This window comes from Carassius auratus, unplaced genomic scaffold, assembly GCF_003368295.1.
Source record: "Carassius auratus strain Wakin unplaced genomic scaffold, ASM336829v1 scaf_tig00020109, whole genome shotgun sequence".
Classification (NCBI taxonomy): domain Eukaryota; kingdom Metazoa; phylum Chordata; class Actinopteri; order Cypriniformes; family Cyprinidae; genus Carassius; species Carassius auratus.
In genome coordinates, this window is record NW_020525006.1 from 62932 (window position 1) to 77375 (window position 14444).

At 36.9% G+C, this 14444-nt stretch overlaps 1 protein-coding gene across 7 annotated transcripts in view; it reads left to right on the forward strand.

The window, feature by feature from the left end:
- The window catches only part of cacna1ea (calcium channel, voltage-dependent, R type, alpha 1E subunit a), a 100845-nt gene that overhangs the window by 58203 nt on the left and 28198 nt on the right, over nt 1-14444 (forward strand). For all 7 annotated transcript variants that reach the window (XM_026248975.1, XM_026248978.1, XM_026248979.1 and 4 more), the window contains 13 exons: nt 1075-1265; nt 3806-3909; nt 6130-6245; nt 6775-6828; nt 7239-7328; nt 7504-7713; nt 7810-7922; nt 9408-9520; nt 9670-9801; nt 10190-10259; nt 10768-10885; nt 12445-12512; nt 12599-12690. In XM_026248975.1, coding sequence (XP_026104760.1) covers nt 1075-1265; nt 3806-3909; nt 6130-6245; nt 6775-6828; nt 7239-7328; nt 7504-7713; nt 7810-7922; nt 9408-9520; nt 9670-9801; nt 10190-10259; nt 10768-10885; nt 12445-12512; nt 12599-12690 — 1471 coding nt within the window. The remainder of the gene's footprint in view (nt 1-1074; nt 1266-3805; nt 3910-6129; nt 6246-6774; nt 6829-7238; nt 7329-7503; nt 7714-7809; nt 7923-9407; nt 9521-9669; nt 9802-10189; nt 10260-10767; nt 10886-12444; nt 12513-12598; nt 12691-14444) is intronic.

Here is a 14444-nt window from a genome sequence, read left to right on the forward strand (position 1 = left end):
TGATAACAATCCATAAGGGTGTACTCACACTTGAAACAGTTGCCTTGAACTGAGCCTGAGCGCTACTGTCCCGCACTCACACTTGCACTAAACATTCCGGGTCGGAGCACGCTTACGTCATACAGATAACAGGTAGAAAACCACTTTCGGACCCACTTTATATTAAGTGGCCTTAACTACTATGTACTTACATTTTAATTAATAATTTAGTACAATGTACTTATTGTGTACATACATGTTTTTACATTGTATTTATATTTAAGAAAAAACCGACATGTAATTACATCTGTATTTAATTTCTGTAATTACATTTATAATTACACTGTTGCCCATACTTTACACCTTAACCCACCCTTAAACTTAACCATACCTCCAACCCTCTCCCTAACCTTACCCCATCCCACCTCAATAGCAGCAAAAGTGTTTTACAATACAATATGAACACAGTAAGTACATTGTACTTATTTTTTATGTAAGTACATAGTTGTTAAGGCCACCTTATATAAAGTGGGACCCCACTTTCTCTAATAGACTGCCAATAAATTAATAATTTAGCCCGAGCAGTGATTTTCACTTGCATGTATCAGAGGATCATGACGGAGGCAGCTGACGTTAATGAAAGAATTTGCATCTTTATTCACAAACTACAATTCCTGTTCATCAGTATGGTAGGAACCACACCCTTCATTAAATTAATTGAAAGTGTACTGTAGTAGTAGTATTGATAGAAGGTTTTTTTTTGGGGTCGTAATGATGCCAGTAGGGCACGCAAAACAGTAGCTGTTCCAAGCCCATCTGAACCATCCTCTGGCCCACCTCTTCCAAGCGAGCCAGAGATGGCCAAATGAACCATGCCTGAATACAGTAGGGAGCGATTACACTAGTCAAACGAACCAGTCAAACGCACTCCGGCACAGTTCAGATCGCTTAGTGTGAGTACACCTTAAAACAAGTAGAAAAATGACACAGATAAATTATAAAAAATTCAAAAGTTTACAACTTATAGAGTCAATATGCAATTCATGAAAAAAAAAAACTATTTATTTATTTATTTGTCTTTCTCATCTCATGCAGACTCTCAAAGAGCAGACTCATCTGACATTGATTTCCCATGTGGGGCCAAGAATTGTCCTGAAAATTATAACTGCTCTGGCTACTTTCCCGGACCCAACGATGGCATCACTCAGTTTGATAACATCTTATTTTCAATACTCACTGTCTTCCAGTGCATCACCATGGAAGGCTGGACAGCTGTACTCTATAATGTGAGTTTTTCTCTCAGCTGACTGATGTGTAGCAGTTCTGTTTCTGTGCTTGAAATGATGTAGGATGACCATACTTCCCCTTTTTCTCAAACATGTCCTGGCCAGGACTTCTAAATTGCCTAAAATGTCTGCATTTTGGCTTTGTTTTCCTACTGACTTCAGGTTTGTTAGACTTGAAGTGGCGCTGCACAGAACAATCTGTGAATGACATTAAAGTTCAGCGAGAGCTATTCAGAAGTACAGGCTGTCTGCTCTCTTATCGCTTTTGCAGTATTTTGATGTCATACAACGATCGGTCTGCACAAAGCTGCTTCAAGTCGAACACACCTATACTCTCTACAGTCCTTATATATGATGTTATGTGTATTTACATTGCTTTGACCCAAAGCCATTGGTTGATTATGTACAATGCCTGCACTTTACTGGTCAAACCTTTCAGTCATTACATTCGACAGCTTTGTAAACAATAGCATAACAAAGCCAAAACCTGAAATCCTGGCAAGGACATTTCCAGGAGGAAGAGGAAATATGGTCACTCTAAGTGATGATGCTTCCGTATTGTAAAACTAATCCATAAAAACATAATCTTAAACCATTGTAATCCAGTGTTGAATCATTACATCATGTTAAAGACTTCATCAGGAGATCTCGCTTGACTCGCTTGAACATTAATCTACCACATTTTGTTTATCAGATGAAACAGAGTAATTAGCTTCTTTGTAGTATTTCTCATTTAATACATTTTAATGGCTGGTTTCAAAGCTAGTTGAGTCTTTTTGTTAGATAAATTCCAACCATGACTTTTCTTTTTGTTGATACAGTACAATGATTTTGGGAGACGCTGATCTGTTGTGTTAATGCTGGCAGGTTACATTTACGTTGTTTCCTAATCCTGTTCCTTTTGTTCTTCCCCCCCAAAAAATAAATAATAATAATTAGAATTTTAAAAGATCAAATTGCACTCACAGTTGGTCCATTTTAGCTGAACTAGTTGCAGTTTAGGCTTAAAGAACTTCCTCTTTCCGTATTCTAGCCATCTGTGACCTATCATATTCGTACACTGGAGGTGTTACTGTTTGTACCTCTGTTGTTTCATGTTGTTTGTGATTTTTGAGGATGAGGGAATGTCTACATTGACTGATTTTACCAAGTGCCAAATAGGGATGCACCGAATCCAGATTTTTTGGGTTCGGCCAAATACCGAATCCACTGTTTAAGATTCGGCCGAATCCGAAACCGAATACCGAATCCTACTCGCATGCTTATTCCATTAACACAGTAAAACACATTAATGAAGTAAACATTTTTATTTTAAAGAATAGGCAACATTATGTCAGGATGACATAATCAGGATGTGGGAAAAACTATTTTGACAATTACCATAAGCCGCTTACACAAGTATAAACCAAAACCTTTCAATAAAAGTGCAGCAATGCAAAGAAAAGTGTTTTTCTTTTCTTTTTTAAACCAGAATATGTTTGGTGACTTTCAATTTAAATTTAAATTAATGTTATTGAACATTTACTCAATAAACATGGATAGTAGGCAGTTTTCGTTTATAATAGTAGGCTAGGCTACGATTAGAACAGTAGCCAAATATTACGAAAAATATTACGGAAGATCACACACATCTCCTGCATCATAATTACATTAATATAAAACCTCTAACCTTTCACATGAAATGAGAGTTTCCTTTAAAAAAAAAAAACCAAGACGCTCTGCATTAACAGGTGACAGCCGGTTGCGAGTGTGGGAATGAATATCCCCAGCATTACTGAAAAGTCTTTCACTGGGCACAGGGGTAGATCTTTGCCGTTTTTGCCAGCAGTGAAAAAAAAAAATGTTTATCTCCACATCACCACCCGATGTGACTGGCTCTGTATTGCTACAGAACGGTCCTCATGTAAACACCATCACTTAATCAACGGCCGAAACCGAACCCTGTCAAAAAAGCCCAGTATTCGGCCGAATCCGAACTTGGATTCGGTGCATCCCTAGAAAAAACCTGCCATGCACTATTAGGTTGTAACACTGCAACATTCCATTAAAACAAGAATTGTTTTTTTTATTTTTAACATTTCTTAAAAGGTTTGATTTCTGGTACTTCATGGAAAATTATCAGGTGAAAATTATCCTTTGTTGGCCCAATTACTTTAAAAAAATGTTTTTAATTCTTGATCTCCTAATTTGAATGTCTGGAAAAGTGTTTTTAATCAGTCACATGGTGTCATGCGTTGACGTGAGTCATGCTGCCACAGTTAGAGGTGTTTTTCACACTCATAACTGAGCTGTCGCAGCTGTGTCGGGATGTGGGGAACACCCTCTCGGCTCAGCTGGGCAACAATGCCGCTTTCCCACAGAGTGATCACACTCTTTGCACTGCTGAGCAAAGCACCACTGAAACGTCACCATTACAAGGGCTGGGTTTATGGTTTTCTGACCCTTTCAACCCAGGCATTAAGAAGATTTAGGAGCTACTGCAAAATTTATAATGTATTATTTTCATTGTTTTGATCACTTCCCGTTTTGTGTTTGCACAGACAAACGATGCCTTAGGCTCTACTTGGAATTGGCTCTACTTCATTCCTCTTATAATAATTGGCTCCTTCTTTGTGTTGAATCTGGTATTAGGAGTCCTGTCAGGGTAAGTACTGTTTTCCTCAATGGAATCAAAGACAAAATGACACCACATCTAAACTGATGTCTGAGCCCACCCTGGGTAATGAGTTACATCAGAGTTTAATTTGAGATGTATTATCTTCGTCTCTAGAGACAAGAGATAAGATTAAGTTATTACACATACCGCGACATTGTCTGTTTCTCTTTCTATACATATCTAATTTCTCTGTATTCATAAATACAACGTTGCATGCTCATACTTTCATTTGTACTTTAATATGAAATGATTTAGGCTACAATGTACGCCACTGCATTTGTGCATGTAGTTGAAGAGCACACACTACGAGCACAGCTAATGGCTGACTTGACAAGAAAATTAGGATTTACTGACATATGGCCTGACAACATCTCACCTGACCGCAGTTCACTGTTCTACTGAAACTCCCTCATCACATGTACTTCTTTGAATTTTAACACATCAGTTTGAGCCTGAGTCAAATTCTAAAAATGCAGATGACCAGTGAAAAAGCCAAAACCGTGTGCTACTTCAGCTCTGCTTGAGTGTCCAGTGTGATACAGAACATGTAGTGCATTTGTCTGTCATCTTTTCACACAAAAGACGGAAGATACTTTGTTTGTAAACATAAATCCATATCTGCACTTGTAATCGTAAGAGCGACAAACAATATGTATTACTCTATATGTCATCATATTCCACATTTGAGCAGTCAGTAGTAAGTTGTACTGTTCTGGAACAGTGTTGTAAATAAATCTTATCCACTGATTTCTAATTGCATCCACTTTCAAAAGGCCAAATAAGTGCTTTTGCAGAGAAACACACAGTTTATCCATGACATGAAGGCAACAACATTACTGTGATACCTGAAAACACACTTTTCTTTATATAGACATTCATGGCTCCAACACGGCCACCGAAGCTGATCGTGGCCACTCTAGTAAATGCTTGTGTTTATACCAGTTCTATGTTCTAGAACTGGTTCGCTGCACTGCTTTGCTAGAGATACACACCTTCATCTCCTTCAATTAAAAATAATGGCTAGTGCGGTGGCTGCTCTATACATTAACAGGTTAGTTCACCCAATAATCCAAATTATTTCACCCTCATGTCGTTCCAAACCCGTAAGACCTCCGTTTATCTTTGGAAAACAGTTTAAGATATTTTAGATTTAGTCCGAGAGCTCTCAGTCCCTCTATTGAAACTGTCCAGAAAGGTAAGAAAAAAATCTGACTGAAGGAGTCAGTCTTTTGTTTGTTATCTGGCTCGGCTCTGTGTTCATCTTCAGTTTTCTCTTCACAGCAGTTCAGTCAGTGTACTGTTTGAGTTACATGACTTACTCCGGGATATTGGTTTGTTTTAACTCTGAAGCAGTGTCAGCCACATTAAAAAAGTTAACAGCTTAAGTCATTTGTGGATTAATGCTTATTGGAGATGTGAATCGTTTTAAACGATTCAGTTTGATTTGGTCAACTGGTTCAAGAAGATCCGGTTACATCGAATGATTCGTTCGCAAACCAGATATCACAAACTGCTTTGTTTTGAACTCTCTCACAACAGACACGGAAGAGAAGACAATGATGAATAAAGTCGTAGTTTTTGCTATTTTTGGACCAAAATGTATTTTCGATGCTTCAAAAAAATCTGACTCTCTGATGTCACATGGACTACTGTGATGATGCTTTTCTTACCTTTCTGAACATGGACAGTGTACCGTACACACAGCTTCAATGGAGGGACTGAGAGCTCTCGGAGTAAATCTAAAATATCTTAAACTGTGTTCCGAAGATAAATGGTGGTCTTACTGGTTTGGAACGACATGAGGGTGAGTTATTAATGACATAATTTTGATTATTGGGTGAACTAACCCTTTAATCTACCAACATCTGTCACCATGACTTCTAGCGAGATGAAAAAATGATAGTTGCATAACATCTGGTAATTGAAACGCTGGCATTTCACATTTGTTTTTTAATTGATATATATAAAATATAGCAAAAGTTTTGTGCAAATCTGTAATGGAAATGCAGCTAATGACTGATGACTAATGACTATTGGTTTGAAGTCGGTGTGCTTTCAATTTGTAAAAAAATTTAAGCAAATTAGAATGCAGCCTCTCTCTCTGCCTTTCATTCCTTCACTCTGCAGGTGAAACACTTTGATAAATTAAGTGTGTCATCCCTGTGGTTATTCTCTGTGTGTGTAATTGCATGCTGTTGGCTTGTGTAGGGAGTTTGCTAAAGAGCGAGAGCGGGTGGAGAACCGAAGAGCCTTCATGAAGCTCAGAAGACAGCAACAGATCGAAAGGGAGCTGAATGGGTATCGGGCCTGGATCGACCGTGCAGGTATTCTTACATAATGGGCTAGCAAATGCACCATGCAAAAAAAAAAAAAAAAAAGTAAATCAAATCTGTCAAAACACACTGTGCCACAGCATCGCCCCCTTTCTACAGCAGATGCTCAGTGTCATTAAAAAAAGACTAGAATGCTTCTAGAAAATGCTTCTATTTTGCAATTATTTTATGCCAAATTATATTTGCTATACTGTATATCAGTATAACAATTCAAGTGAAAAATAAACTAAATATATACATTTCAGAATGCTTTTAATGACAGCAGTTAAATTCCAAAAACCTAATGTTCATGTTCTTTAGCATGTTCAGAATGCATCTTGTGCTTCAATGGAAGTACTGTAGGAAAATCAGTGCACATGATCAGTGTCACAAATATGTAATATTTCTTATTCCATTGGTTTGTTTACATTTTTTAATCTTTCTTTCAATATCCAATATTAAATTAGATTTTAAATGCCAGTTTTACAGTAAATTCTATGTGTACAACTTGATAAAATGTAAATGCGTTTGTATTTTGCAGAGGAGGTGATGCTTGCAGAGGAGAACAAGAATTCAGGACCTTCTGCTTTAGATGGTAAGATGTTTGACCTTTGCTGTTTTTTTCTCATTTTCCCACATAGATTGTGGGATTCAGTTTTTTTATTGTCAGGGTTAGGGTCATGTGATTATTTTAACACACTAGTAAATATGCATTCTCTCTCTGTCTAAGATTTCATAATTTATTCAATAGCCTGTTCTGTCACATAAAGCCTCTTCTGGTCCCATAAAACAACACAGAGGTTATATATATATATATATATATATATATATATATATATATATATATATACATATATATATATATATGTATATATATACATATATATATATATATATATACACACACACATATATATATATATATATATATATATATATATATATATATATATATATATATATATTAAGATAATAAGATAAATGATTTGGTATGTGTGTTTTTAGTGCTAAAAAGAGCCACCACAATAAAGAGAAGAGGGGTGGATGATTTTCGGAGAACTCCAGAGGAACAGTATGCTGACATATCGGCTGTAGGTGAGTGGCTTTCTGCCCAGGTCTCCTTCATATCGTGTCTAGATGATGCAAGATATTTACCCATGTCATTTTATGCACATTTTCACATACAGCTGAAAATGTGTCCTTTTTCAATCAAGAAGTATAAATGTGGATCAAGTTGTTTTGCTTGTTCATAAATATTTTTGTTCATCAGGGATGCCACTGAACAAAGCCAGCATACGCAGTGCTAAAAGAGGACCAACATCCTATTTCCGTCGGAAAGAACGCATGTTACGGATTTCCGTTCGCCGTATGGTGAAGACTCACACCTTCTACTGGATCGTTCTGAGTCTGGTGGCCCTCAACACTTTCTGTGTTGCCATTGTACACCACAAGCAGCCTCAGTGGTTGTCAAGTCTCCTTTGTAAGACCACAAGCAAAATGAAACTTTTCACTCAATGTATATGCTTTCATACATGATCAATAGTCTTAACTTTAAAGTGGTTCTTTCCTGTTGCAGACTATGCAGAGTTCCTGTTTATGGGCCTGTTTCTTACAGAGATGTTTCTCAAGATGTATGGACTTGGGCCCAGACTCTATTTCCACTCCTCTTTCAACTGCTTTGATTTTGGGGTAAGTGTATTTCTGTTATCCTTCCCATAATCTTCTTTGAAATGAAGATAGCACAACAGTGCAAGTGTTAAAGAGGATCGAGGAGGTGACTCCAAAACATTTTTTTTATCAAGAAAGATAAAAGCAGTACAAAGAAATAAGAGCAGATTAAACTGTAAATCTCATTTGATCTTTTTTTAAAGTTATACTTCCTTCCATCAATTTGTTTATTGGTCTTTTTAGAATTTGAAATGATATACAACAGAACCCCCTCTCAGACACAAAATACAATGATATCATATATAAAATGTTATATCCATAATGCCCTTTGACACAAGTTAACAGAGACCAACCAACTCCCAACGAGCAGATCACTAACTGTAAAATTATTCATGAGCGTCGTCCTCCTCTTGATCTTCTGTTAAGTCTGTGCCTTCTGCAAAAAGCATGAAAGGTCTCCAAATACTTTCAAACAAGTTGTTTTTTCCTTTTAGCAAGTATGTGATGCGTTCCAATGGAAGAGTAGCCAACATCTGCTTAACCCACTGTCCAATCCCTGGTCTTCTTATGTTTTTCCAGTGCAGTGCAATCAACATTTAAGCTTGTAATAAACATATATCAATGAACAGCTTCTCGCTTTTTGCATATCCTGTGTGCTTGGGATATAAGCCTAAAATTATAAAAGATGGTTCCAAAGGGAGATCTTTAGAAATAATATCCTTCACAGTTTGCTTTATTGCACCCCAAAATGTCCTAATTTCTCTACATTCCCAAAAACAATGGAACAATGTACAATTTTCCTCTCCACACTTTGTACATATGTCTGGGATATTTGGATTGTATTGGTTTAATTTAACAGGAGTGACATAAACACGCATAAGCCACTTGTATTGTAATAATCTCAACCTAGAGTTTATAGTTTGCTTATGTGCTTTACTACAAGCCAATTCCCACTCATTTATTTGCAGATCTTTTTTCCAGGCTTAAAGTTATACTTCCACTATGAACATGTCTCTAATTTAAAAATTTTTAAATTTTGAGGTCCCAACACTGAATATCAATATGTAGCTTTAATTAGATTTCAGTTTTATTTTGGACAGTGTCAATATATAATGATTATCTTTTGGCTTATCTTTAATTAAATCAGAACGTTTGTAACTTAGCCTTTCCATACAGATCCTGTTACTTTTTCTTTTTTCTTTTTAAGAACTATAAAACTTGTTTAATCAAATAACATCTGACATACAGTTAACGTAACATTGAAAGTAGCTACTTTTAAGCACATCAGATGTCTGTAGCCCGCTAAAAACTTTAGATTTTCGCCTAAATCAGAAGTCTTAACTTAAAATTAAAATGGGTCATAATGTGTCATAAATGTCATAAATTGACCCATTTTTGTCTGTGAAATTTTGAAGAAATTTTTGCTAATGTCACCACAGCTATAGACAGAATTTTCTGACATCAGTTGACAGATTTAAAGAGGTGAAATTCCTTAATTCCTTCCAGGTGATAGTAGGCAGTATTTTGGAGGTGTTCTGGGGGTTCTTCAGACCTGGCACATCCTTTGGGCTCAGCGTTTTGCGTGCCCTACGGTTGTTGAGAATCTTCAAGATTACAAAGTAAGTGCAAGTTTGCCTGGAATAAGAGTCTCCTTGGTCTGTTTGCTTCTTGCAGAGACAATAATCTGTTTATTGACTTGTGATGTCTTTGCTCAGTTCTGGATGTCCCTATTTTGAACTCAGAGATGCTGTATTTATGTGTTGTTAAGGTACTGGGCGTCCCTGAGGAACCTGGTTGTGTCACTGATGAGCTCCATGAAGTCCATTATCAGTTTGCTTTTCCTGCTTTTCCTCTTCATTTTGGTCTTTGCACTTCTAGGCATGCAGCTCTTTGGTGGAAGGTAATATCTTATCAGTCTAAGCACAGACAAAGCCTGTAGACAGTTTTAAATTGGGTTTATGACTGAAAATATTGGAAATCTACACCTTATGAGTTATGAGCTGCTCTTTATATCATTTGCAATAACAATATTAAATCCTCAGCATGCTTTAATCCTGATTCAACAAAAAAGTGTTCAGTCCACCACCATGTCCATATCAAACATGGCATCAAATTTCATGCAAAAAAAAAATATATATATGTTTGGAGTGGAACTATAACACTATGTGACAGTTGTGGCAAGACAATATAAAATAGATCAGGTTCAGCCAGAAGGTGAAAAGCAAATAATCCATTATTCAGTAACTTGGTCAGACACATATCGAATAAAAATGTTTCTTTCTTTGCAGGTTCATCTTTGAAGACTACACACCCACAAATTTTGACACTTTTCCAGCAGCCATCATGACAGTGTTTCAAGTAAGATTCCACCCAGTTGTAATCTGAATTTAATGCATGGCTCTGGATGTTTCTTGGTGAAAAATGTCTTACAAGGAAGGCTAAATAATTAGACCAAGATTTAATTGCACAGATAGAAAGGACATTAGGACCAGGGTGCAAAAAAAAACATACTTAGTAATAAAACAGAATCTATCTTCCTTTTATAATTATGAAAATGAATACATTTACTCAAGTCCAGCACAGAAAAAAAAATACTTTTAGAGTAAAACAAAATTTTGTAGATTTTGTTTCTTTTTCAAATTTCTGGGAAAATCAGATTCTGAGGAATGGAATTTGGGACAGTATGTTATTGGTATCCAATTCATTGGTAGCTGAAAGGATCATCAAATTAACTGTAATATTTAGTAAACATATTTGCAAGGGGAAGCATTTGTCAAATTATTCTGATGAAATATGGGAAGCTCTCTGTGGAGTAACTCAGATACAGATTCTATGTGGTCCTGAAATAAGTTCACTGTTTTTGTAGATTCTCACTGGCGAGGACTGGAATGAAGTCATGTACAATGGCATTAGGTCTCAAGGTGGCGTGAAGTCTGGGATGTGGTCATCTGTCTACTTCATTGTCCTGACTCTGTTTGGAAATTGTATCCTATGTTTATTCTTTCTCTATTCATGACCACCAGTACCTACCTATGTATGTATGTATGTATATACAGGTGCATCTCAATAAATTAGAATGTCGAGGAAAAGTTAATTTACTTCAGTAATTCAACTCAAATTGAGTAACTTGTGTATTAAATAAATTCAATACACACAGACTGAAGTAGTTTAAGGCTTTGGTTCTTTTAACTGTGATGATTTTGGCTCACATTTCACAAAATCCCACCAATTTACTATCTCAACAAATTAGAATACTTCATAAGACCAATAATAATAATAAAAAACATTTTTAGTGAATTGTTGGCCTTCTGTGAAGTATGCTAATTTAATACATGTACTCAATATTTGGTAGTGGCTCCTTTTGCATTAATTACTTCCTCCATTCAGCGTGGCATGGAGGTCATCAGTTTGTGGCGATGCTGAGGTGGTGTAGAAGTCCAGGTTTCTTTGACAGCAACCTTCAGCTCATGTACATTTTTTGGTCTCTTCTTTCTCATTTTCCTCTTGACAATACCCTATAGATTATCTATGGGGTTCAGGTCTGGTGAGTTTGCTGCCCAGTCAAATACACCAAACCATGGTCATTTAAACAACTTTTGGTGCTTTTGGCAGTGTGGGCAGGTGCCGAATCCTGCTGGAAAATGAAATCAGCATCTACAAAAAGCTGGTCAGCAGAAGGAAGCATGAAGTGCTCCAAAAATTCTTGGTAAACACGTGCAGTAACTTTGGTTTTCGAAAAACACAATGGACCACCAGCAGATGACATTGCACCCCAAATCATCACAGACTGTGGAAGCTTAACACTGGACTTCAAGCAACTTGGGCTATGAGCTTGTCTACCCTTCCTCCAGACTCTAGGACCCTGGTTTCCAAATGAAATACAAAACTTGCTATCATCTGAAAAGAGGACTTTGGACCAGTGGGCAACAGTCCAGTTCTTCTTCTCCTTAGCCCAGGAAAGACACCTCTTATATTGTCTGTGATTCAGGAGTAACTTAACAAGAGGAATACGACAACTGTAGCCAGATTCCTTGACAAATTTGTGTGTGGTGGCTATTGATGCCTTGACCCCAGCCTCAGTCCATTCCTTGTGAAGTTCACTCAAATTCTTGAATCGATTCAGTCCTCATAAGGCTGCAGTTCTCTCGGTTGGTTGTGCTTCTTTTGCTTTCACACTTTTTCATTCCACTCTGTGAATAGCCACCTTCTTTGGCAATGAATGTTTGTGTCTTGCTCTCCTTGTGAAGAGTTTCATTGATTGTCTTCTGGACAACTGTCTATCAGCAGTCTTCACCATGATTGTGTAGCCTACTGAAATGAACTGAGAGACCATGGGTGCATCCGAAAACTAAAAAATGCTGCCTTTCGGGGGACACATTCCAAGGTAGGAAGGCATCAAGGTAGGGTTGGGTGATATATGTTGACTTGAAACTCTATACTGATTTTACAATACTGTGTTCGGTTAAATCTGTCCTTCTTAGTTTTGATGGTTATTGCTGTAGAGCTCATTGTTTTGAGCCAAAATCCTTGACAAAATTTTCAGATACACTGCTCAACGTCTTCTTGGCTATCGCTGTTGACAATTTGGCCAATGCCCAGGAGCTCACAAAGGTATATCCTGCAAGGTTCTTTTAGCTTTATATGCTGAAGGATTTGCAAGGCAATTGTATAATCAAAAACACCTTACTGTTCCAAAGGATGAAGAGGAGGAGGAAGAGGCGTTTAATAAGAAACATGCCCTGCAGAAAGCCAAGGAGGTTGGGCCCATGTCCTCTTTCATGTCCTCAGAGTAAGTGAACCAAGTACACTCTTGCCTGCTCGTTCGCCCTCTCAAAAGAAATGCTAACATACCCACTAACACTACTAACACCAGTCTTATGTCTGAGATTTTTATTCTGTACGGTTGCCAGACTATGTAAACAGTTGAAGTCTTTGCTTTTACAGATATGTCTTCAACTCTGTACTGTTTAAATCTAATGTTACACAGTTCTTGAGCATAATATGCTGATATGGAAAAATTCTCGAGAACCTCTCGAAGAAATAAGAAACAGTTAATTTCTATTTACTGTTCCCAGCTATTTTGCAAGAGGCATTTACTTGAGACCAACAAAATTGTTTATCATAGTTGAAGGTTGTACACAATGTTCCTTCAGTTGATTTCGTAGGGATTTTTGGGGCTCTTTATTCTCGCAGCACAATAATTTGCTTCAAAATCAACAGCAAGTTGTCATTAGCAACCGGCAAGCTTCCCAGTCTTTGCAGGGATGAGTCTATTATGTTGTCATAGAGACGACTTTGTTCCCATCAAAAAGAGAATTACAGATCTAGCTGCATCTAGGCTGCATACGTCATCATTTAAGAAAAACAGCGGTTAAATTGCAAAGTAAAAAACTAATTACAGTATTTTAAACCTCTCAAGAAATAACAGTGAATTTTCTTACAGTTACTTTTCTTAAATAAGATATCCTTCATGATGAGTATGCAGCCTACAAATTTGACCTCTGCCTCCGAAATGAGACCCAGATCGAGTTTTGAATGCCTTTACATTGGTCAGCCTGGATATGTAGTGATATGTTATATCCTTTGCAAGAATAAAAGAGGCATCCAGCTAGCCTAAATCTCAAAACATAAAGAGAATATGAGGGCTAAATAGGGAGGTTAACTCAAAGATGAAAGTTTCCATAACCTGAGTTCACACACAGATGCATCTTTCTGTAATTTTGGGAATTTAACACTGTATGGATGTAATGTAAGACTCGTGGAGTTGAGCATGTGCAAGTTAGGATGACCAGTCATAGTGTGTCCTTAACGTTACAGTCCAATCACCTTTTCATTGTTTGATTGATCATAGATGCTTTAGAAGCTAATTTCTGTTTCTGTTTTTGATATTTATTGATAGCACAGTACATTTAGGGACTTGAGTGAGTTTTGAATGCTGAATTGAGAGCAGTTATATAAGATGAAAGCTCTTGTTAGCATGGATTCACCTCTGCTAACATGCTACTTAATGATATATATATATATAGGTTGATATATAGGTTGCTTCCTGAACCCAAAAAATACTGTTACTAAAAGGGGATAAAAGTCAAGCGTGAAGTTTTCAGTCAAGAAATGTAACCACATGGTCCAAAATAACTTTTTGTCACACCTGCCTATGGCAAATGATTTGATTAAAATAACACATGAGTGTGTATATGTATATATGACAATTAGGGATGTAACAATTCACTTGACTCCCAATTTTTATGGCCCTTATATTTAATATTTGTACCAATGCTGATGAATGAAGTTAATTTAGCCGCCTTGATTGTAAAGCAAAACTTGATTGACTATAGCGAGAACGTGCTACAATTGGTCAGCGAAGTGTGGCTTTTGCAAATAGCACAAATAGCATCCTGTGAAACTGCACCTTTTGTGAATATTTTAAGTGACATTGTGATCTTCTTTTTATTATATTCATGTGGTGGCTTAATGAGGGAAATATTGTGTTGCCACATGGAGTTCTGGAGAAAAAAAAAAATCATCCCAGACTCCTAGATAAAC